The sequence below is a fragment of the Neophocaena asiaeorientalis genome, unplaced genomic scaffold (assembly GCF_003031525.2).
Source record: "Neophocaena asiaeorientalis asiaeorientalis breed wild unplaced genomic scaffold, Neophocaena_asiaeorientalis_V1.1 scaffold72, whole genome shotgun sequence".
NCBI lineage: Eukaryota > Metazoa > Chordata > Mammalia > Artiodactyla > Phocoenidae > Neophocaena > Neophocaena asiaeorientalis.
Genome location: NW_020185336.1, coordinates 1738494 through 1761342, shown reverse-complemented (window position 1 = coordinate 1761342; position 22849 = coordinate 1738494). Strand labels below are relative to the sequence as shown.

The window sequence follows — 22849 nt, the reverse complement described above, 5'->3', positions numbered from 1 at the left end:
TTTAGCTGACCTAATTAGGATAGAGATAATTAAGTTCTTTAAACTTCTGTTAGACATAGTGCACTTTTACTGCTAAATTTAAAAGATTATACTCTTTTAATTGATGCCATATTTTCCCTAAAGTGGCTGAATTTCAGAGTACATTCTTACCCCTGTACTGTATGTCTGTTTAGTATTTTCAAGCACATCGCTTTGTCTGTTTTTATAAATGATAATAGAATAATCCAATGCTTTAAAATACAACTGTGCATTATCTATCTATATGTATACATGTATATTATTTCCTATAACATTTATTTAAGCTTCGAAATGAAGAAATTCTTTGCCCTGCAAATAGCTATCTTATTTCATTATCTTACAATAATGCTTCAAATATTTGGAAACATCCATCTGAAAAAAATCACTATGCACAAAAGTTATTTGGACTTCTGCTTCTGATCAAGATATAATAACAGCTCAGATTTGCTCTTCCTCTGAAACAACCACTAAAACAGACTAAATACATGTAACAGTGGTTTTGAAGACACTATATGAATGGGCCATTGGGTAGAATTTTCAGAAGGATTTTCACTTAGTAGTAGGGAATAATTAGCCTTAGATAAAATTCTAAGTTCTCCTAACAATTCTTCAAAGGTTTGAAGATGGAAAGGATCAAACTGTTTATAAATAATTTAACTATGCTCCCAAACAAGGATTGAAAATTTTTATAGGAATACAACAATATCCAGCACCCCAAAAGGTAAAGTTTCAGACGTCCGGAATTTAATTGAAGATTGTCAGAAATGCAAAAAAAAATCAGGAATATGTAACTAAAAATGAAGAATAAATTATGAAAATTGACCAAGATCTGACACAGATGTTAGAATTAGCAGACAAGGACTTTAGGACTCTAAACAGTTATTATAACTGTATTGTGTATGTTCAAAATGTTAGCTGTGTGGGAGATATAAAAGAGATGCAGATCAAGCTTTTAGAGATGAAAACTATAATGTCTGAGATGAAAAATACAGTGGATGGGATTAATGGCAAATCCAGTGTTGCAGGAGAAAAGATGATAAATTTGAAGACATAACAGTAGAAACTATCTATACTGAATTGACAAGCTGATTCTAAAACTCATATGAAGCTATATATTTTTAAAATATATTTGACCTGGAATAGTCAAAACAGTCTTGAAAAAGACTATCTGATTTCAAGACTGTAGCTATTAAATAGCTACAGTGATTAAGAGAGTGCAGTTTTGATACAAAGAGAAGCAAACAAATCAATTGAATAGGATAGAATCCAGAAATAGACTCACTCACATATGGACAATTGATTTTTGACAAAGGTTCAGTGGCTGTTTAGTGGAGCAAAGATATTTCGTTCAACAAGTGGTGCTGGAATAATTAGATATCCATATGCAAAAAAAGCCTCAACACATAAATCACGCCACCTTACACAAAAATTAACTTAAAATGGGTCATTGATCTAAACACAAAACATAAAACTATAAAAATTTCAGAAGAAAAATTAGGAGAAAATATTTATGATTTTGATTTGGCAGAAATTTCTTAGATGCAACACCAAAAGCATGATCAAAGAAACGGAAAAAAAAGTTTGATAAACTGTACTTCATCAAAGTTAAAAACTCTTACCTCGGAAAAGTACAGTTAGGAGAATGAAAGACAAATTACAGACTGGGAGAAAATATTTGCAAAGCATAGATATCATGAAGGACTAAAGGACTTATTTCATTTATATATTAAAACTACTCAAACTCAATAATAAGAAAACAAACAACCCAGCTAAAAAATGGGCATAATATTTGAATATCCACTTTACAATAGAAGCCATACAGATAGAAAATAAAAACATGAAAAGATGCTCAGATTCCTTAATAATTAAGAAAATGCAAAATAAGACATCAGTGAAATACCTAGTAGAATGGTTGATAAGACTGATCATACCAAATGTTGGTGAAGACATAGAGGATCTATAATTCTTACTGAAGTGAATCGGATTTCGCTTTGTCTTCCCATGACTTTCACCTTCAATTTATGTTTTTTTCTTTAATTAAAGTACTGTTTTTCTCTCTCATTTCCTCAAGACATGAATGCCCCATTCACTATGGCCCTAGCCCAAACGTCCTTTAATATTAATGAGAATTTAAAGTTGGAATCTAATAGCAGATGCCTTCCTGATATCCTGTTGTGCTATAGAAATTCCAAAGAATGGTTAAAGTTAGGTATGCATAAAGTTTTCTTGTTCACATTTGAGATCAATCAACTATAGAATAAAACTTCAAATGTTGTAATTAGGGGTAAAACAGGAATAGTTGGAAATATCCATTATGTATATTTTCTACATTAAACTGAAAATCAAAATCTCCCCTGAGTTTTCATGTGACAATTGCATATTTAACCTTATTCTGAATATGTTTTCTACCCTGAGCTAATTTCCTTATCTATAATATCTAAAAAGCTACTCTGACTCTAACTTAGGAAACAATTTTATGTTTGAATAGCTTTTTCTTTTCTAATGACAATGCCTGTATGCCAAATGAAAAGCCAGTTCCAGTTTGACCTCTATGGTACAACAATATTCCTACTTAAAACTAAATAATAATAACAATGATAATAATAAAGCAGCTTTGCTTATTATCACTTAGTACCTGAGCTTCTTCCTGTTGCTTTTTAATCTGTTCGAGCATTTGCTGAAATTCAGCCTCTTTCTGTTCTGCCTCTTCTAAGGTGGCCTGATTCTGTTCTTCATAGGCCATGGCTACCACAGCCAGGATCAAATTCACCAAATAAAAAGAGCCCAAGAAAATCACCAGGACAAAAAATATCATGTATGTTTTTCCAGCAGCACGTAACGTCTAGGGAAAAAAAAAAAAGATAAATTTCAACAATATTTTATAAAATGTCCCCAAATAAAGATCGGATTAGCATCATTAGACAGTCAGAAGACAAGTGCTTTTTAGCATTCAGTGTATTTTGACCAAGATTTTATTTGGTGTTAAAATGCACACACACACACACACACACACACACAGACAGACACACAAATAATAGTTAAATTATTTGAGGCTTGATTGTAGTGTCATTTGATGTAAGCATACACATTTCAAATTAGTATATACTGGATATGTATTTGAGCACTACTAAAATGCTTTTCTTAGAGTCTATAATGTGGGGCAATATTACAAGTAAGGACACTATTTTTAATTCCTTTCAATGGAGTTACTACTCTCCACATCATCTAGAGATAACATCTTTCTTCCCTCCTCTCCTAGCTCCAATTAACCTTAGGTTTAATTTGAAATTTTTATATAATTGAATTTCAAAATCTTTTCACATGTTCTTGTTAAATCCACAACTATATTATAAACTCAAAGTCATGAACATTCTCTGCATCCTCCATAGCCCCTAGCAGAATGCCTGTCATCAAAGAATCTCAATATACATGTACTGAGTGAATGAACAGTTGGGATCCTAGGCACACTTGCTTTATGCTGTACCCTTCTCTGTATTCTAGAGTATTATAAACAAATATCTATACTAGTCATTTCATATATGTTCATAAATTTAACTTTCATGCATGTTAGTTTGAACCTTTCTGCTGTGCTCTGAATGTGTGTGTCCCCCACCCCCCGCCCAAATTCGTATGTTGAAATCCTAATGCCCATTGTGATGCTATTAGAAGGTGTGGCCTCTGGGAGGTGTTTAGGTCATGAGAGTGGAGCCCACATGAATGGGCTAATAAAAAGAGTGCCTAATAAAAAGAGACTCCAGAGACATCCCTAACCCCTTCCTCTGGGTGATGACACAGCAAGAAGATGTCAGTTTATGAACTGGGAAGAGGGCTCTTGTCAGAATGCGATCATGCTGGTGTCTTGATCTTGGACTCCCCGGCCTCCAGAACTGTGAGAAATGTATTTCTGTTATGGCATTTTGTTATAGCAACCCAAAGGGACTAATACACTTACCAGCTGGTAAAGGTTCTCCCAGTAGTCTTGAGTCATGAGTCGAAATAGAGACAAGAAAGCCCAGCTAAAAGTGTCGAAGCTTGTGTAGCCATAGTTGGGGTTTCGACCAGCCTTCACACAGATGTATCCTTCCGGGCACTGGCTGCAAGAGAGAGAAATGGAGCTGGGGTCAGCAGAGCAATTATAGCTATTTCAATCCATATTAATTTATAGGAATTGTCAAAACCGAGAGTTGCTGTCTGTGATGAATTTGCTTGCCTTCATTTCCAGAACACTTTAGATATTGTTCACAGTGAAACTGTTATCAGATGAAATTTATTAGGAAAATCAATAGAAAACTTAGGTGTGAGGAATCATTTATAGACATTTAGAATGGCAGAGAGGCAGCAACCACACATTTTTTTGCCTCTGACACCTTTCTTTTCAAAGTAGCAAGAATCAGTGATTAAAAATGAAAAGTCAGAAAACAACCAAAAGGTAGGGAACAACTTAATGAGTTACTTCATTAGTCACTTCTATAAAAATTCCTAAAATAAAACTTACATTTTAGAATAATTATAGATGTGCAGAAAAATTGCAAAGAGAGTACAGAGACTTCCCATTTATCCCATGCCTAGTTTCCCATATAATTAACATCTTATGTTGGTATGGTACATTTCAATCAATATTGCTATATTATTATTGGGCTTCCCTGGTGGCGCAGTGGTTGAGAGTCCGCCTGCCGATGCAGGGGACACGGGTTCGTGCCCCAGTCCGGGAAGATCCCACATGCCGCGGAGCGGCTGGGCCCGTGAGCCATGAGCCTGCGGGTCCGGAGCCTGTGCTCCGCAACGGGAGAGGCCACAACAGTGAGAGGCCCACGTATTGCAAAAAAAAAAAAAATTGATATATCATTATTAACCAAAGTTCATAATTTAGTCATATTTTCTCCGTTTTTCCCTAATATCCTTTTTATGTTCCAGGATCCCATCCAGGATGCACATTACATTTAGTCATCATGTCTCATTAGGCTCCTCTTGGCTGTGACAGTTTATCAGACTTTTCCTTGTTTCTGATTACCTTGACATTTTTGAGGAATACTGGTCAGGTATTTTGAAGAATATCTTTCAATTGGGATTTGTCTGATGTTTTTCTCATGATTAGATATTGAGGTTATGGATTTTTTGGGAGGAAGACCACAGACGTAAAATATTATTATCCTTACATCATATCAAGGGTACATGCTATCAGTATGACTTATCACTGTTGATGCTAACTTTCATCACCTGATTTGAGATAGTGTTTGTCAGGTGAGATAGTGTTTGTCAGGTTTCTCCACTGTAAATCTACTCTTGTTTTTTCTTCTTTTTCCATACTGTACTCTTTGGAATAAAGTCATTATGTGCAGCCTATACATAAGGTGCAGGGAGTTATGATCCACCTTCTTAAGAGTGGAGTATGTACAGAAATTATTTGGAATTCTTCTGCATGAGATTTATCTATTATCTCTCATTTATCTATTTATTCAATCAGTTATTTATATAAGTATATACTCATGGATATTCATTTTATACTTTGAATTATAATACAATTATATTTATAATATAATTATTGTAATTTTTTGCTCAAATTGTTCCAGTTTTGGCCATTGGGAGCTTTTTCACTTGACTCCTGTATGTCTTTGCCACAACACATGGAGGTGTGTGTTTTGTTTTTGTTTGTTTTTCAGCACTTTCTTACATTCTGGAACTACAAGATGCTCCAGGATTATCTTTTATATTTTCTGCCCCAGTCCTAGAATCATCCATTTCTCCAAGGAGCCCTTGCTCTTTTATTGAAGAACAGCATTAGAAATTATGATTAGTGTGTGTATGTGTTTGTGTATACACATATATCTCCTCGCTCTGCCAGCTGAGGGCCTAGAAGCAATGACACTGCCTTGGTAATAAACACAGCACCCAGATCTTGTTTTCTAATACCATATGTATATATTTTTGTATGTGCCTAGATTAAGCTAAATATATGGTCATACTCATTTCTCCAACTTTATTTCATTACTATGGGATCATTCTGGATTGATCCTCCTCCCTTTGCTTATCTGTAACCCCTCACTCCAAAAGTGAGAAACCTGGCTTCTGTCATCTGCTATCTATATACTTAATTGTTCAGTACCAGTATACATGTATAATTGTTTCAGTATTGTTAATCCACATTATCATGGAAAACAGCTTTATCAAATAGAGTACAGTTCCTTTTGCCTTAGTCTTACAGGCTCCATTCATTTCTAAAGTTTCTTAGATTAGCACCTATTCCCCTCCTTCAGTGAGGTTATTTTATATTTTAAAATATATTTAGATACCTTTGTCACATTCTGTGTTTCAACCTGGGATCCCTAAACCTCACGTAAGATTTTTTTTTTTGCTTATACTGTTCAGTCTTTGTGCTGTAAAGTTCTATGAATTTGACAAATGCTTAACGTTCACCATTTCAGAATCATACAGAATAGTTTCTCCACCCTACAAAATCCCCTATGCATCAACCAGTCAAGGCCCTACCCTGAACCCCTGGAAAACATTGATCATTTTATCATCTCTATTGTGTATCTTTTTCAGAATGTCATGTAATTGGAATTATACAGAATGTAGCTTTTTCAGATTGGCTTTTTTTCACTTATTAATATGCATTTAAGGTTCATCAATGTTTTTATGGCTTGATAGCTCATTTCTTTTTATTACTCAGTAATATTTCATTGTATGAGTATACCACAGTTTGTTTACTCACTTCTTGAGGGATAACTTGATTGCTTCCAGTTTCTTGTGATTATGAATGCAGCTGCTATAAATATTCATATCAGGATTTTGTGTGGATATAAATTTTCAAATTAATTAGCTAAATATTTAGTAGGGCAGTTGCTGAGTTGTATGGTAAGACTGTGTTTATTTTGTAAGAAACTGCCAAATTGTCTTTTAATATGGCCGTACTATTTTGCATTCCAGCCAGCAATGAATGAATGAGAATTCCTATTCTGCATCTTCACCAGCAGTTGGTATTTTCAGTTTTTTAAAAAAATTTCTGTCATTCTAATAGCTATATAGTAGTATATAGTAACTCATTATTGTTTTACTTTCAACTCCCTAGTGACAAAAGATGTTGAGCATCTTTATATATGCATATTAGCTATCTGTGTATATTCTTTTGTAAGGTGTCTGTTCAGAGTTTTGCCCATTTTTAAATTGGGTTATTTGCTTTCTTTTTTGAGTTTTAAGGGTGCTTAGTTTATTTTGGATACAAGTCCTTTATCAGATATGTGTTTTGCAAATACTTTTTCCCACTCTATGGCTTGTCTTTTCACTCCCTTTACAGTGTCTTTGCAGAGCAGAAGCTTTTAATTTTAATAAAGTCCAACTTATCAATTATTTATTTCATGGACTGTGCAATTGGGGTTGCATTTAAAAACTCATCACAAATTCCAAAGTCATGTAGCTTTTATTCTATGTTTTCTTAAAGAATTTTAATAATTTTGTATTTTACATTTAGGTTTATGATTAGTTTTGAGTTAATTTTTGTGTAGGGTGTAAAGCTGTATCTAGATTCATTTTATTGCATATGGATCACCAATTGTTTTAGCACCATTTTTTGAAAAAATTTTCCTGTCTCTATTGAATTGCATTTTCTTCTTTGTCAAAAACTAGTTGACAACATTTTTTGTGGTCTATTTTTTTGGCTGTCTGCTCTGTTTCATTGATCTGTAGCTACTATTTCCCAATACCATATTGTCTTAATGACTATAGTCTTATAGGAAGTATTGAAGTTGCATAGATTTCTTTAGAATTTTATTTGACATTTAACAATAGAGTGACGGTCAATTTTACCATGTAAATTACCTGACCCATAGCAGGTACTCAATAAAGGGAAGGGATTAGTATGGTTTAGTAGGGATAAAGTATGCATTAACCAACCTTATCCAAAATTTCATCTAGGTTTTTAACCGTAATAATAAAAACAATAGCTAACATGCAATAAATGTTTTTGATGGACCAGGTGCTAGTCCAAGTGATTTATATGTATTAAGTAATTAATCACCATAATAGCCCCAAGGGAGAGATGATATTACTCTCTTCATTTTAGAAATAAATAAACTCAAATACAGAGAGCTTTGGACACTTTTCCAAGGTCAAAGAGATTTTAAATGGTGGAGGTAGGATTTGAACCCAGGTATACGTAAACTGTAGAACCTGTGCTCTTATTCACCTTGTTCTCCTACCAAAGTTTGAGAAAACTATCAGGAAAAAAAATTTCCCCCAAATTCCATCTCTGTGACTGGTATATGGTTTCAGTAACCCTCTTAAACCTTTATGAACACACCAGTTTCCCATTTTCTAGGATGACTCAAAATATGTTCTGTGTAAGTTCTGTGATCTAAGAGTCACTTACTATTGCTATCCCTTGGCTTCTAAGAAATTCACTCTCTACCCTGATTTAAAATTAATTTATAATACTCTTGGCAAAATATGTTAAGTATGAGAGACTAGCAGGATAGCTAAGACATTACAGCATCTCTTATTGTAGAATGTGAAAAAAATCTGTAAAATATGCAGATGCAGACTCAAACATGCCTTTGACATACATCTGCCACGTGGCTTCCTTGCACACAGGATTTCATGCTATTTCAAGAATACCTAAGTCTCTCAAAGCAGTTTCCCAACTGGGTTTGCACCCTGAAGACCATGTTACAGTCTGGATCATTTCTAGCCACAGCAAAACTTATCCCATCAATACATCCTCACATCAATCAAAATGTACCCATCTTATGTTTCCTTCCCTGTAATTCTTAAATGGCTCTGATGGGTTTACAGACAAGACAGATGCTGGGCCTTCACACTTGGAGCAATAATTCAGGTACATCCTAACTGTCAAATTCTTGATGACAGTTCTTCACCCAAAGGGATGATTTTAATGGCTGTGAGTTTAGAATTGATACCAATCCAATTAAGACAGAGAAGGTACTTCCTAGGTAGGCAGTACCACTCTTTATTATACACATGTAAGGCTACCCCGGTATATTTTTCCTATTTGCTTTTTTTCCAAAGTGTTCTACATCTTTAGAAAAAAGTTATCCTTACCCTGCATCTGAGCCATTTCCACAGAGTAAAGGGTCTTTTTGTCCATCCAAAACATAAAAGTGACCTGTTAATATAAAGAATAAACTGTTTCATTTCATATCAGTCCTATTGCCATCAGGAACAAATGAGAATTTGTTTAGTTCAGTTATTTCCAAAGTGGACACCAATTTACAAAGATGGCTTCAAGCCCACAGCCTCAACTATTTATAGTTGAAAACTCATTCAGCAACACTGAGATTAACAATGGAGCAATCTTGCTTACCTTCCTCTTCAATGTAATCCTTCCAGTTAAATGTGCTCATTGTTACATTAACAAATGTCCCATTTGAATTCATTGTGCCATTAAAGAAGGAGGTGGTGTTGGTTTCAAAAGCAGAATTGCTTGGGGGCCATTGCAAACATTTATTCCGCAGGTTGCCCATGAACAGCTGCAGACCAATTAGAGCAAACACGCTCAGACAGAACACAGTCAAGATCATGACGTCAGAAAGCTTCTTCACAGACTGTATCAGGGCACCCACGATGGTCTTTAAACCTGAGGAGAGAGAAGGATAGGTCAGCTGAGGAAGAGTGTCATAAGCCACAATGTCTTCTTAATAGTCATACACATTCTCTTTCCCCACAAACAATTGTTTGTCTCTTTAGACACCAAAGCTTTATGGACAGCCAGATGGTTTGGGAAATGGATGAAGAGCAGATTTTATTTATGATCAGTGTGATTTCTGGAGGTTTAAAATAAAGGTGTAAATATCTAGGCAGGAGGTTTTCTTAATGTGTGGTTTTATGTGCTGCCACGAACATGTAAAGGCAAACTTGCAGTTGTTTTACACTTCAGATTTTGTGTTTCATGAGGCTGTTTCTCTCCAACCATTTTTTAATACTAGCTTCCAAGTAGCAATGATTTAGAGGAGGAAAGAATTTTAAAATAATAAAAATCCCATGCCATGTACATGCTGTTCAATAATAATCTTTGCTCCTTTATAAGAGGAGATCCACTTTCAAAATAGATCTGCGGTAAATGGTAAAATCTAAATCAGTTAGTAAAGCCATGGTAGCAAAGTTTTTTTAGAATGTAAGAAAAAGAAAACATTGCATCGTAAATGCAAAAAAAAAGTGGGTGAGAAAGAGAGCAAAACCAGTATTTTTTATAGACACCTCATGCAATTCTCTGTTAAACTCAAAGGCTGACTTTATAAATAAACATGCAATTTCATTTGGCATTCTTGAAGATGACAAACAATAAACAACAAGGCTAATGTTATAAGTGTAATTTCAACCTCAATATTATTACAGTGTATTTAAAGTCAGCCTCGGTGTTTAAGCTAGCTCTCACCTGGAATAACTGAAATTGTTTTCAGTGCTCGGAGAACTCTGAATGTTCTCAACGCTGAGACATTGCCCAGGTCCACAAACTCTGTCACATATCTGTAATAGGGAGTTCACACACAAACACAATAACACAAAAGAAAAGTTGGAGATATAAGGGGCCTACCATCTTACACCAGTTTCTTCTTACCTGGGATTACAGAAATAGTTTTCAGAGCTCTCAAGACTCTGAAAGTTCGAAGGGCTGAAACATTGCCTAGGCTTACAAATTCTGTTACATACCTGTAGAATTAAATCAGAGTTACTGATAGTTTTGGAAAAGTTTATACTAAATAAAGAATGAAAAGTGGTTTGGTTTGGCATATAGAGCCCCTTGAGTTTTATGGAAATGCTATAGACTTCAGGGTGCCATGTGCTAACAGCTGCCTTTACGGAATAAAATATTGCTGCTTTATTTCAATGCAGTTTTCACTAATATGAACAAGTTTGTTTACAAAACTAATCAAAGTACAGTTGGTGGTATTAAATTATAGTCAATGAATAACTTCACTTTGATGAAGTAGAAGACTATATGGCATGAAGGTAATTCCATTTATTGCTCATTTACCAGATATATTTACCTTGCAATATATATTCTAATATGTATTCTCAAAATATATGAGGCATATAGTTAATTTGGCTTATAAGCAAACTCTACTTTAAAAATATGTCACAACTACCTGATTTATGCTGCAACTATTTTCATTCCTTTGAGCTTAACATGTTTTCAAAAATACTCACGCCATCACAATGACACTGAAATCCAGCCAGTTCCATGGATCACGAAGGAATGTAAAATCTTCTAAGCAAAACCCTCTTGCCAAGATTTTTATAAGTGACTCAAAGGTATAGATTCCAGTGAATGTGTACCTAGGAAAAGCATCCAAACAAAAATTAACTGCTTCGTTTGAACTGTTAAAATATAGCAAATCCTATCCTTTTGTGGTTTTTCACTTCACTAAGGCCTTGTTCCTTATTTCCACTTACAAAAAAAACCTGCTAGTTTAATCTTATGAGCTTGAGTAAAGGGTTAAACTGAAGAGATAATATCTTCCACAAAGAATCTGATCTTGTTTAAATATTTAGGTTTTAGAATAATAGTTTCATGTGTTTTATGGATATTTATCAAGCTTGATCTGCTAGAGTAACACTGTCCAAATGAAATATAATACAAGCTACATATGTAGTTTTAAAATTTCTAGTAACCAAATAAAGTAAGAAGGAATGAGTAAACTTAGTTTGCATATTATATTTTATTTAAACCAATATATCTAAAATGTTATCCTTTCAACAATTAAGACTAGCCAAATTTCAAGTTTCAATAGCTGCATGTGGCTTATTGGACATTATAGCTCATTGGACATTATAGCTCTAGAGATAACATTTCTTGGATTTGTTTATTTATAATAAAATATTTCACTCAGATTTCTTAATGATTAAAATTCGGAGCACAAGCTCTGGACACACAGGCTCAGCGGCCATGGCTCATGGGCCCGGTGGACTGGGACACGAACCCGTGTCCCCTTCATCAGCAGGCAGACTCTCAACCACTGTGCCACTAGGGAAGCCCTACTTCCCCTTTTTATCCTTAAGATTCAGGCATAAAGTTATAAATCGCCATTTCTCTCTCTCTCTCTCTCTCTCTCTCTCTCTCTATATATATATATATATATATATATACACACACACACATATATTCACCAAATATATATATATATATCTATATATGTATATATACATATTCATTAAAAAACTTCCAGTGCATTAGTATTTTCTGTGTGTGTGTTTACACAATTACCAAAATTACCAAAATTCAGGGATACCAAAATTCCTGAATCTAACCTCTCATCAGTTACTATGCAATTGGGCCAAATCATTTAAACATGCTCAAATTCAAGTTTCAGCCTCCAAAATGGTGAAAGACTTTTCCATTTGTTGTTTGGTAGTGAATTTCTAGCCCTCTCTGCTTTGAGTGTTGACAATACAAGTTACTTCTGTTTCTTCCAAAAATAGTTGGGAGAGAGTACTTGTTTTTCAACAGTGGATTCTTTTTAAAAGTACAATCTAAGTTTGTTCTTCAGATTACTCCTCTCAAGCCACAAAGATTTAATTTACTTTCATTAAAATTCATTATCTTTTCTAGCCTACTAGTATTTTATATGTGAAAAAAGTTAGGAGAGTTATTTTCGCATTTTTTTTTCTGTAGAAATTTCTCTCTTATGAGGGAACAAAGAAATCAAAGGAAAATGTATGCAGAAATCTTCACGTCTAGTTTTCCTAAGTCTTCCTTTTTTAAACAATTCAATTAATTTCATGAGGAGTAAGTATAACTGCTATCTTTACTTATTATGAAGTAGCTGACTTTATTGGGAAGACATAATTTACAATGTCAAGCTTATGGTTACTTGTGTTTTGGTTTGGATCTTTGTGTATTACATATAATCACCATGACATTTCTGTTTGGAGAGTTACCTGGCATTGCAAAAGGCATGAGACAGCTCCCATGTATGTTCTGTTTATCCTATTAATGGTTAGTGCCCTGTGGTTTATGCTTAAGCAATTCTAAGTTATCTACAGACTAGAAACAAGATTAAAGTCCCTGCTCCTATTCCTGTTTTGGAAAAGGAAGAAAATTTGTGGGGACATTTGGAGTGTATGGTGAGTGTGATAGCTATCCAAGGAAGAGAGGTCTTAGAACTTAACATCTGAGACAGCTCTGCACAGAATGGGTGTTCAGATGTACCTATTAGCAAACTAGATTGAACAGGTCAGTGAGAATCAAGGGGATCTTGATTTTTCTTGGCTGTACCCCCACTAGGCTCTTAATCATATTGTTGATTCTGTCCATTTTACAAGGTGTTTTATTTTCCCCTGTAATTTTGATGTCCATAGCAGTGCCTTGCCTTACACAACAACCTTCACTATACAATATGGTCCTCAGGCCTTCTGAGTATGCTACCTCTTTGTACAGGGACGGTTTCTGCTATCAGTGACTTCTGTTTTCATGTCGGGACTGACTTCTCTTTGCATTGCACTCTGTTTTTTTGTGTGGTTTTTTGTTTGTTTGTTTCTTTGTTTTGTTTTGTTTTTTGGCTGTAACCACTAATATTTTGCTTGTTTTCCTGCTGCCTTGCTGTCAACTGACTAGAGATAATTGATCAGAAACCTGTGCAAAGTTTCCCAACTAAACCGTGTAAGTCAAAAGCTTTTGTAAAGCTAAGACTTTTCATAATGGATATAGTCATCTCTAAAAATGACTTTAAAAAGAGAAAACTGCATATTCAAATAATAATATTTAAGTGTCCCCTTTACCTGTCTCTCTTCTTTTTAAATATCTTTATTGGAGTATAATTGCTTTACAATGGTGTGTTAGTTTCTGCTTTATAACAAAGTGAATCAGATATACATATACATATATCCCCATATCTCCTCCCTCTTGCCTCTCCCTCCCACCCTCCCTATCCCACCCCTCTAGGTGGTCACAAAGCACCGAGCTGATCTCCCTGTGCTATGTGGCTGCTTCCCACTAGCTATCTATTTTACATTTGGTAGTGTATATATGTCCATGCCACTCTCTCACTTCATCCCAGCTTACCCTTCCCCCTCTCCGTGTCCTCAAGTCCATTCTCTATGTCTGCGTCTTTATTTCTGTCCTGCCCCTAGGTTCTTCAGAACCATTGGTGTTTTTTTTTTAGATTCCATGTATATGTGTTAGCATATGGTATTTGTTTTTCTCTTTCTGATTTACTGCACTCTGTATGACAGACTCTAGGTCCATCCACCTCACTACAAATAACTCAATTTTGTTTCTTTTTATGGCTGAGTAATAGTCCATTGTATATATGTGCCACATCATCTTTATCCATTCATCTGTCGATGGACACTGAGGTTGCTTCCATGTCCTGGCTATTGTAAATAGAGCTGCAATGAACATTGTGGTACATGACTCTTTTTGAATTATGGTTTTCTCAGGGTATATGCCCAGTAGTGGGATTGCTGGGTCATATGGTAGTTCTATATTTCCTTTTTACAGGACACATCTGTGGTGTTTTAGCACACATCCTCTGTCTAAATAAACTATGTGTCGAAATATAACTAAACATCAAAGTAACTTAAATACCTAAATGTATTTTTCCTAAATGCAATGATATAACATATAACTGAAATGCCTAATATAGTAATATAGAGCTAAACACCTAAATCTATTTTATCAGAATATAACAATAATGGTAATATACTAGAATAAAATAATTTTATTTATAAAATTATTCAAATGGTAATTATATTTTATCTAAAGTGCATAACTGTGATTCAGTCTTAACTTTTATGCTAAATGATTGTTTAGTTTACCACCTAGTATATACAATTAATAATCTTTCTTAAACAAATACTATCCTTTGTCAGAAGAAATACCTACCTCATAGGAGAAAAAGTCCCCTAAGAACTTGCTCTATTTTTTTCATATTATGGAAATAACTTTTTCTTAAAAGTGTTTAGCCTGACTTCAAAAAAGTGGAAACCATGAGTCAGACCATAACTATAAGGAGATTGCTAGAGAATTTGAGTGTGTATTTCTCATTCCAAGAAATTATTTCTACTTACTCCACATTCTTTGTCCAGTCTGGAGGATTACTCAGGGTCATAAATACACAGTTGGTCAAAATAGTGCACATGATAAGCATGCTGAATAAAGTAGATTATAGTTAAGGAATAAATGCTAGTACAATGTCATGGCCACTTAAAAATGATCCAGTACAAAAAAAAAAAAAAATCAACACAAGTTACCTGTAAAATTAACCTTACTTATTTCTTTTAAAACAATGGCAAAAACAATAAGAAACTTCAAAGTCTGTCATATACTCTTGGTCCATTCTTTTTTATTTTACATCATTTTCTCACAAAACTGAATTCAATAGAAAGAGATGTCTGTTTGAAGCAAATGGGAATTTTGCATTTCAGTGAGTTGTGTGAAACTGCACTGCAGGGGAAATGACCATTCTTTAGTAAGTTTATAGTATACGTCTAAAAGTTATACTTCAGGTATCGTTTACAATTTCTACTGACAGAAGAAAGGTTAATGAGTGCAATGTAATACACTTGAGAATGAACAGCCCCATATATTTGAGGATTACACTGATTGAGAATTCCACTGTAATTAGAAACTCTAGCAGTCTTATAGTGATGTAACCTGTTTCTTTAGCGTTTACAACGTAAGAATAAAGAGAGAGACAATTGTTTGCTAAAGAGCTAGTATTATTTTCTAACTTTCTATTTTCACTTGAGAGTGTGGGAACTTTGACTACCTAGCTATCTTCCTGTATCTAGTCCACACCATACCTAAACAAACACTGTTTTTAAACCTTCCTAAGAATTACATATGGTAATTTCCCTTAGGATCTCAATCCAGACTTCACTCTAAGGAGTTTATGATTACATATTTTGAGGTAAATCTTTTATTTTAAAGCGTAAATACTTTACAGTATCAAACCATAGAATGGGAGAATTCAAATGCACTTCAAAAGCTTATCAGTCCTATTTCCCCTGTCTCTAGGTTAACCCTGTCTCTGTTGTCTCTCTTTTAGTTTTTATGTTAGCCTGTTTTGAATCTGTATAAGATGCCGATTCTTGAACACTGCATCTGAAGATCACCTTTCTATTTTATTATCATGTGTTGAGAATTTTCTTGAAATCCACACCTATTATGTCATTTTACATATACATTTTGACTATCACTGTAAGTAGTTTTAAGTTCAATGAGTTTTAAATATGTATTATCAATCAGATACATAGGCACATAGTAGTTTAAAAAATATTTACTAAAGGAAGGAAAGAGGGAAGAAAGGAAGGAAAGAGGGAAGAAAGGAAGGAAGGAAGGAGGGAGGCAGGAAGGGAGCGAGGACAGGCCCAGGTGATGAAAATACAGAATGAATTAAGGCACAAAAGTTTGAACATTTGGTAATATAGATAATAATACTAAGCACCATAGACTATGTTTCTTTAGTCGTGGTTATATATGGTCTAATTGAGGTTAATAAAAAGTTTGAAGTAGATTTGCTGTTATTCCTACTACACAATGTGTTTCATTTACACATTCACTATCATGGTAGCGTTTTTTACTTCTAGAATCATAATAGTCATTCTACAATAATCTTGTTATAAATAGCAGAAAATCAATGAGTAAAACAGATTAAACAACGTTACATTAATCCCAAAGAAATTTTATATATATATTTTAAAAAGAATGACATTTTTTGTAAAATCAACTACTAGAAACAGCATTTAGACAATTCACATGAAAAGGATATGAATGTACCAAAATCTTAATAGCAATTTTCCTAACAGGGTTTAGCGGAGTTAAAATATACAAGGCAGAGGTGGCACTGAATCGGAAAATTGCCTTCCCTTTATTCAATACTATAAAAGTCTGAAAAAGAAAATATGAGAAAAAAAATCACTAGATTAGACATGTGGCTTATTTGAAGAGCTTATACACATAAAAAAACTTTTTACCTGATTTGTTTGAACTTGTTTAAGCCAGTTTGTATATCATAACTATAAACATGTTAGATGTTTCTCCCTTAAATTAACATATAGCTACAAATAAAGATATGATATACTATTATCTAATCTGTCTCTCAGGTATCAACTTCCTGATACAAACTGATGATCCTACACAAAATTTTTACCAAGATGTAAGGTAACTTTATGGACTCTTAAGTCTATCTAAGCCTTACCATCTGTCTCCAGTTTTGGTAACTTACCAGATTATTCTGTACATACTGCTATTAAAATAATCTTTTATAAATATTTTAATTGCATCAAGTCTTTTAACTCCAAGGTTTATGAAGGCTATTTTCCCTCTGGTAGTTGTCCTAGTTTAAAATGTTCAAACAGGCTGAATAAACTGGTTTTGCTCATTCTATAGATCTGCTGGTAATACTGAGAAGGAACAGCTGCATTAAGAGTTAGGCTGAACTACATCATTTCAAAGGGCATTCCCTGAAACCTATAATCTTCAATTTACCATTTAAGCTGTACTACCCAGTGATTACCTAGTAGGTCTCTCTAGGATCATCTTTTATTTTTTTCCCACCAAAGCATCTCTGTTCCAGCCAATTCAATTCACTTGCCAGTTCCACTCACTGTCAACTTCTCCCTCTGATTCTGAAAATGAGTGTCATAGAATCCTAGAGGAGGGAGGCACCTGAAAGGTCATGTAATGCAAACTTCCTACCGTTTCAGGTCCGTAACAGACCTGACAATAAGGTCCCACCTACAATGACCCACTATTATATCAAAGGTTCTTAGTCCTGTCTACATGTTAGAATTTCCTGGGGTGATTTTAAAATCGCCAGTATATGGGATCCACGTGAGAACAATTGAATCAATTTCTGGAGGATGGGCACAAACAATGGTATGTTAAAAAATTTCCTCACGTGATTCTAATATGCAGCCAAGGATTGAAAATTCCTACTCTCTGGGAATGTCCTCAGCTATCAAGATCATCTCCTCCACCATGTCTTTCCAGATAAATCACACTGCCTTCTGATCACTCCCTAATTGTTTCCCTTTTCCAGTAAGTCTTAGTACATTAATATATGCACATTGGCATGTTGCTTGTAATTAGAGTCAAGTAGCAATTTACATGTAGAGTTCATTCCACTGAGGACTAGCTTAGAAGTTGTTATAAATCATTGAACATAAAGAGCCTGTTCACTACTTTTTCTACATTTTTTCCACAGCATTTAATAGCCTGGTTTGCAAATAAACACTTGTTTTAATTAAATGTGGGTTTATCTTTAAGATGCCATTTACCTTTAAGACATCTATTCTATATAACCAGTTACTTAATAATATGTTTTTATCCTTTAAGTAAGAGCTATATCCCATACATTCATGTTCACTGACAACATGCTCTGTTTGAATAGATATATTGTGAGTATAATATTTATATTTTATAAATATAAAATATTTATATTGTAAGTATAAAGGGTAGAGAAAACAACTTCTCTTCACATTGGCCTTTTGTATTCAAGACCATGGACCTCACCAACCATTTTCCATGAACTGTACTCTATAAATTTGAACAATTCTATGACAAGGGCAAATAAACTGTTCTTTACTAGCACTGAGATTATCCACAAGGGACAGTGGACATTGGGAAGAGTGCCCTTGAAGCACAAATGCATTAAAGGATTTTTTGAATTCACAGGATTAAATCATGTAATATTATAGCCAAACAATCTAGATCCATTTAAACATTCAATGACAGCAGTAACATGTAAAGTTTACCATAGTTTAAGGTGCATTTACTCATGCTTTTTTGAAACAATATCCCTGAAAAAACCACTTGTAACATTGAGAGGATTTTATTTTGAAAAATTCTCCAAAAATAGAGTGAACAGGAATGAACTGTCCCTTAAAACATGGAATCCTCTTCTCTTCCCACAAGATTGGCCTTTGTAGTACTAATAGGATTAAAAACGACATGCCAAGGGCATCTTCGGTGAATTTACTGATTCTGGAAAAAGCAGACCTTAAGAACACAATACCAGTTTATTTCTGGAGAACAGCCCCTAACACAAAGAAAACTCTGAGTTCTGAGAAATTAAGAATAAAACGTTAATGTCCTGTATAGTGAAAAAATTTCAGGAAAGGCATTTGAAATTTGGGGCTCTTATGTTATTGAGAGATATATCTAAACTGAAAATTGACAGAATGACACGTAAATAGAAGAGAGATAAATAGTGTCAATTCCAAAATCAGTCCTCTAAGAAATGATAAGTATTGATGTGACTTAAAAAAATAGTACTACTTATTGCTACTAAGATGATGAATGTTATATCCGGAAGTATGTTAAACTGGTTATTGTCTACTCTGGAATGCTGCCTGCTTCTTTTTTCCAGGTAAATGCACATTTTACAGGTTCACTAAAATTTTTACTACTTGAGGCAAGAATAAGTTCTCTGAGTAGAACCGCATACATCAGAGAATTCAAAATTATAAAACCAATTTTTAAAAAAATTTTCTTTTCTTATATTAATAAACACCATATGTAGTTTTGCTTAGTGGTTAAGAGCTCTGGTTCTGGAGCCTGACTGCCTGGGTTCGAATCCTAATCCACCACTTACGGAATGTGACTTTGGGCAAGTTACTTAACCTCTCTGGGCTTCACCTTCCCATCTATAAAATGAGGTTAACATAGTACCTGCCTCACTGGTTCTTTGAATATTAAATAAGTTATACCAGTTAAAGCACTCAAACAGTACCTGACAAAGTATGGGCATAACAAATGTTAGCTGTTATTATTACTGTCACTATTCTTAAGTTTTATCTGTTCAATTTGAATGCCATTAAAATACACTGTGATGTTGCTCATATGATTAAATTAGGTATGTAAACTGTATCATTAATTGATGGAAGCAAAGTTACATAATGCTTTACAATTTTAAAATGCCTTTCACCTGCATTATTTCATATAATTAACAAGCTCTATACTGTATTTTAAATTCCAGAACTTCTCCATTAGCTTCCTATATTAGCTCCTTCTATCCTAAGAACCGCAAACTACCTTTTTCTTCAATAGCACCTCAATCTTTATCTTTATGGACACTTCATAAAGGAAAGCTGTGCAGACAACAGTAAACAGTCTAGATGTCTCTCAAGATGGGTCATGGCCATTATGAATAAATCAGGGTTCAAGTCTTGCTGTCAGACAGGAAGGCAATAAAAACTGACTTTGTCAGCACACAGAGAATAATTCTGTTTCTCAGCAGCAGACTCACATTAACCAAACTTTAAAGCCTGATATAAAATCAGAATGCCAGTCTACTTATATACAACCAGTTATATCACTGTCACATGGGCTGAAATAATTGCCATAGCACAACCAGCACATTCTTTTCTTTAAGCAGATCTATGGGAAGACAAATTATAAGATATTCTTTGCTGAGGGTGGAGTCCAAATAAGCTGACTTAGTTAAATAAAACATATGTTTGATGACATCTTGATTAGGTAGTACAGTGTAGCCCCTTTACAATGAAGTGACTATCTGGGAGGAATATGCTTTCAGGGCTACTACTAAAGATCTGTCTCCCTGGGAAAATGCTAATGTTTGTCTCTATTATTCTCCTTTTTCCCCCTTAATTTTACCAGTTCCCTTTCTTAAGGACACTTCCTTTCTTTAAGTAGAAAATACTTTTAATCATGTCAGAGTATCAGTCATGCCCCTGTCTCTTGAAGGTATCTTTGCAAATATATAGTTTGAATCAATAATTTTCAGAGGAGAATTTTCTTCTAGTTTCTTGGGGAATGCCTCACTAGCATCATCATGTGTAATAATACAGTAACTAAATTTCAAAATTTTCTTTATCAATTCTATGGTAAAGTACTGGAATAAATTATTTTTAGAACTATATGAATATTTATTATCTGCCATCTTTCATGAAGCTAGTTTAAAAGGAAGAAGAAAGGACCTGTTTATTTAACTTTGTTCTGTAACTTTAAATAAAGCATTTTAAAGCTCGCTACTCGAAGCATGGCCCATGTACTAGCAGCATGAGTCTCACTCGAGGGCTTGTTAGAAACGCAGGATCTGTGACCCCACCCCAGATCGATGGAATCAGAATCTGTATTTTAACAAGATCCCCTGGTGATGTGTATGTACATGTAAGTTTGAGAAGCAGTCCTTTAGAGCAATAGGGCTAGTTCCATGTCTGAATGGTTGTCAGTTCCTTTAACCATCATTGATCTTATAAATTGTATGCTGCTTAAAGAATGCAATTTCTTTCGCCATTCCTTGTAAAAGGGCTGGCTTCGGCTAGTAAAAGTGCTCAATATCTCCTTTAATCTGTAAGCGAGTGGCTCATGGTGATATTAATTTATCTTTAGTTTCTACATGGGCCTGTTTTTATGCTTGTGAACGTGAAATATAAATTGTGGTTGTAAGATGTCAAAATACCCAATTAGAAAGCATAGAATCTATCATCCGTTTTTTATATTTCCTATAAAATACTGTACAGCTGGTTTAACATCAAAAACTAGCTAATTCTGACAGAATTATGTGATTATTATAGTATTAGGAAGGCACAGTCATAGCTGTTGATTTAAATCATATATGGATGGAAAAACTTGAGGTTTTTCGGGGGGGTTTGCCTTCTGTTCTTGACATTTTTTTCTTGGAGTGATTTTTTAACAATATGTAAGTGTTATAGAATCTAGCCTGTGACAAATTAAGCTTAAGAGAAGCTCCCAATCATATTCCAGGTTAGTGGACCAAAAACATGTATCTTTGGGTGAACATGCTTCTCACTGTATATCTTCCTATAGGAGGATGCTAAGTAAAAGCTTATTTATTGCCCTCTAGAACACAAATCTATTGTGAAGAAACCTCAAGCCAAATAAGAACTAAAAAATAGTTATATGTACCCCATAACTCTTCTTTCACATAGCTACTGTTCTGTTGTCTACCGTGTGCTTAAATATGTAGGCAATAACAGATATTTTGCTTTGTTGATGTCAGTTTTAATTTTGACAGTATCGATTACTATGAAATTGTACAGATTGTTCATTTCTTTATATCTCTTCACTGTGGCCAGATCTTGACTTCATTTCTTATAAATGTTTCTGCTTATTATATTGTGCTTAAAAATAAGTGGAAATAAAAACTATAAAACCTTTAACAGTAGAAAAATTATGGTGTGGTATATATATGAGCCCCAGCAAAGTATATTAAAGTTGAGTTAAATTAAAGACTTATTGGAAGGATAAAATCAACACTCACTTTCTTATTGATATAGTATGGGTCCAGGTCCTCCAGTGGCTCTGACACCATCCCTGGAGGGATGTCTCCGTAAATAAATGGAAGGTTCTTTCCAGCTTCCAAGTCACTGTTTGGCTTTGGTTTGTTCTCGTCATCGTTGTTTTGTTCTCTCTTGGGTTTCTTGGCTTTCTCTTCTGCAGCACGTTTTTCGATAGCAGCAAGAGATTCTCTAGTAAAAAGGCGGAAGCTTTCAGGTCCTGGGGGTACCGGAAGTGCCTGTGCCATCTTTTCATCCTGCACATTTAATTACGTTTAGCTTCTTGCATAAGAATATCCTACAATTTTAAAAAAATGCATGAGAGATAGGAAACCAAATGAACAAGAGGGATTAAGAAAATCAACCAAGATGTCATTTAATGTTTCTTCTAGTAATTTTTTTAAGTATAAACTTTAAGTAGTGCTTTTCATGCTGCACTCCAAATTTTAACTTAGAAGCATCATTCAATCTAATTTTCAATACGCCAACTTTATATGTCCTTCAAAAGTCTGTTCTGATACCTTTGCACCAAAGTATAGTATATGTTTGGTAAAGAGTAATGCCAAGAATGCTTGTCAATAAAATTACTCAAGGACCCATTATTTCTCTCCCT

General features: G+C 34.3%; 1 protein-coding gene across 13 annotated transcripts in view; it reads right to left on the bottom strand.

Annotated features, from left to right (window-relative positions):
• Positions 1-22484, bottom strand: part of LOC112393571 (sodium channel protein type 3 subunit alpha) — an 80671-nt gene extending 58187 nt beyond the window's left edge. For 6 of the 13 annotated variants that reach the window (XM_024735866.1, XM_024735864.1, XM_024735871.1 and 3 more), the window contains exons 1-9: positions 22221-22484; positions 16743-16861; positions 15040-15129; positions 11179-11307; positions 10406-10497; positions 9335-9607; positions 9073-9136; positions 3971-4112; positions 2647-2860 (exon numbers count right to left, since the gene is read on the bottom strand). In XM_024735866.1, coding sequence (XP_024591634.1) covers positions 2647-2860; positions 3971-4112; positions 9073-9136; positions 9335-9607; positions 10406-10497; positions 11179-11307; positions 15040-15129; positions 16743-16861; positions 22221-22484 — 1387 coding nt within the window. Of the gene's footprint in view, positions 1-2646; positions 2861-3970; positions 4113-9072; positions 9137-9334; positions 9608-10405; positions 10498-10588; positions 10681-11178; positions 11308-15039; positions 15130-16742; positions 16862-22220 lie in introns of all 13 variants that reach the window. The other 7 variants (XM_024735865.1, XM_024735863.1, XM_024735869.1 and 4 more) reach the window with 3 other exon arrangements.
• Between the last annotated feature and the right edge of the window lie 365 nt (positions 22485-22849).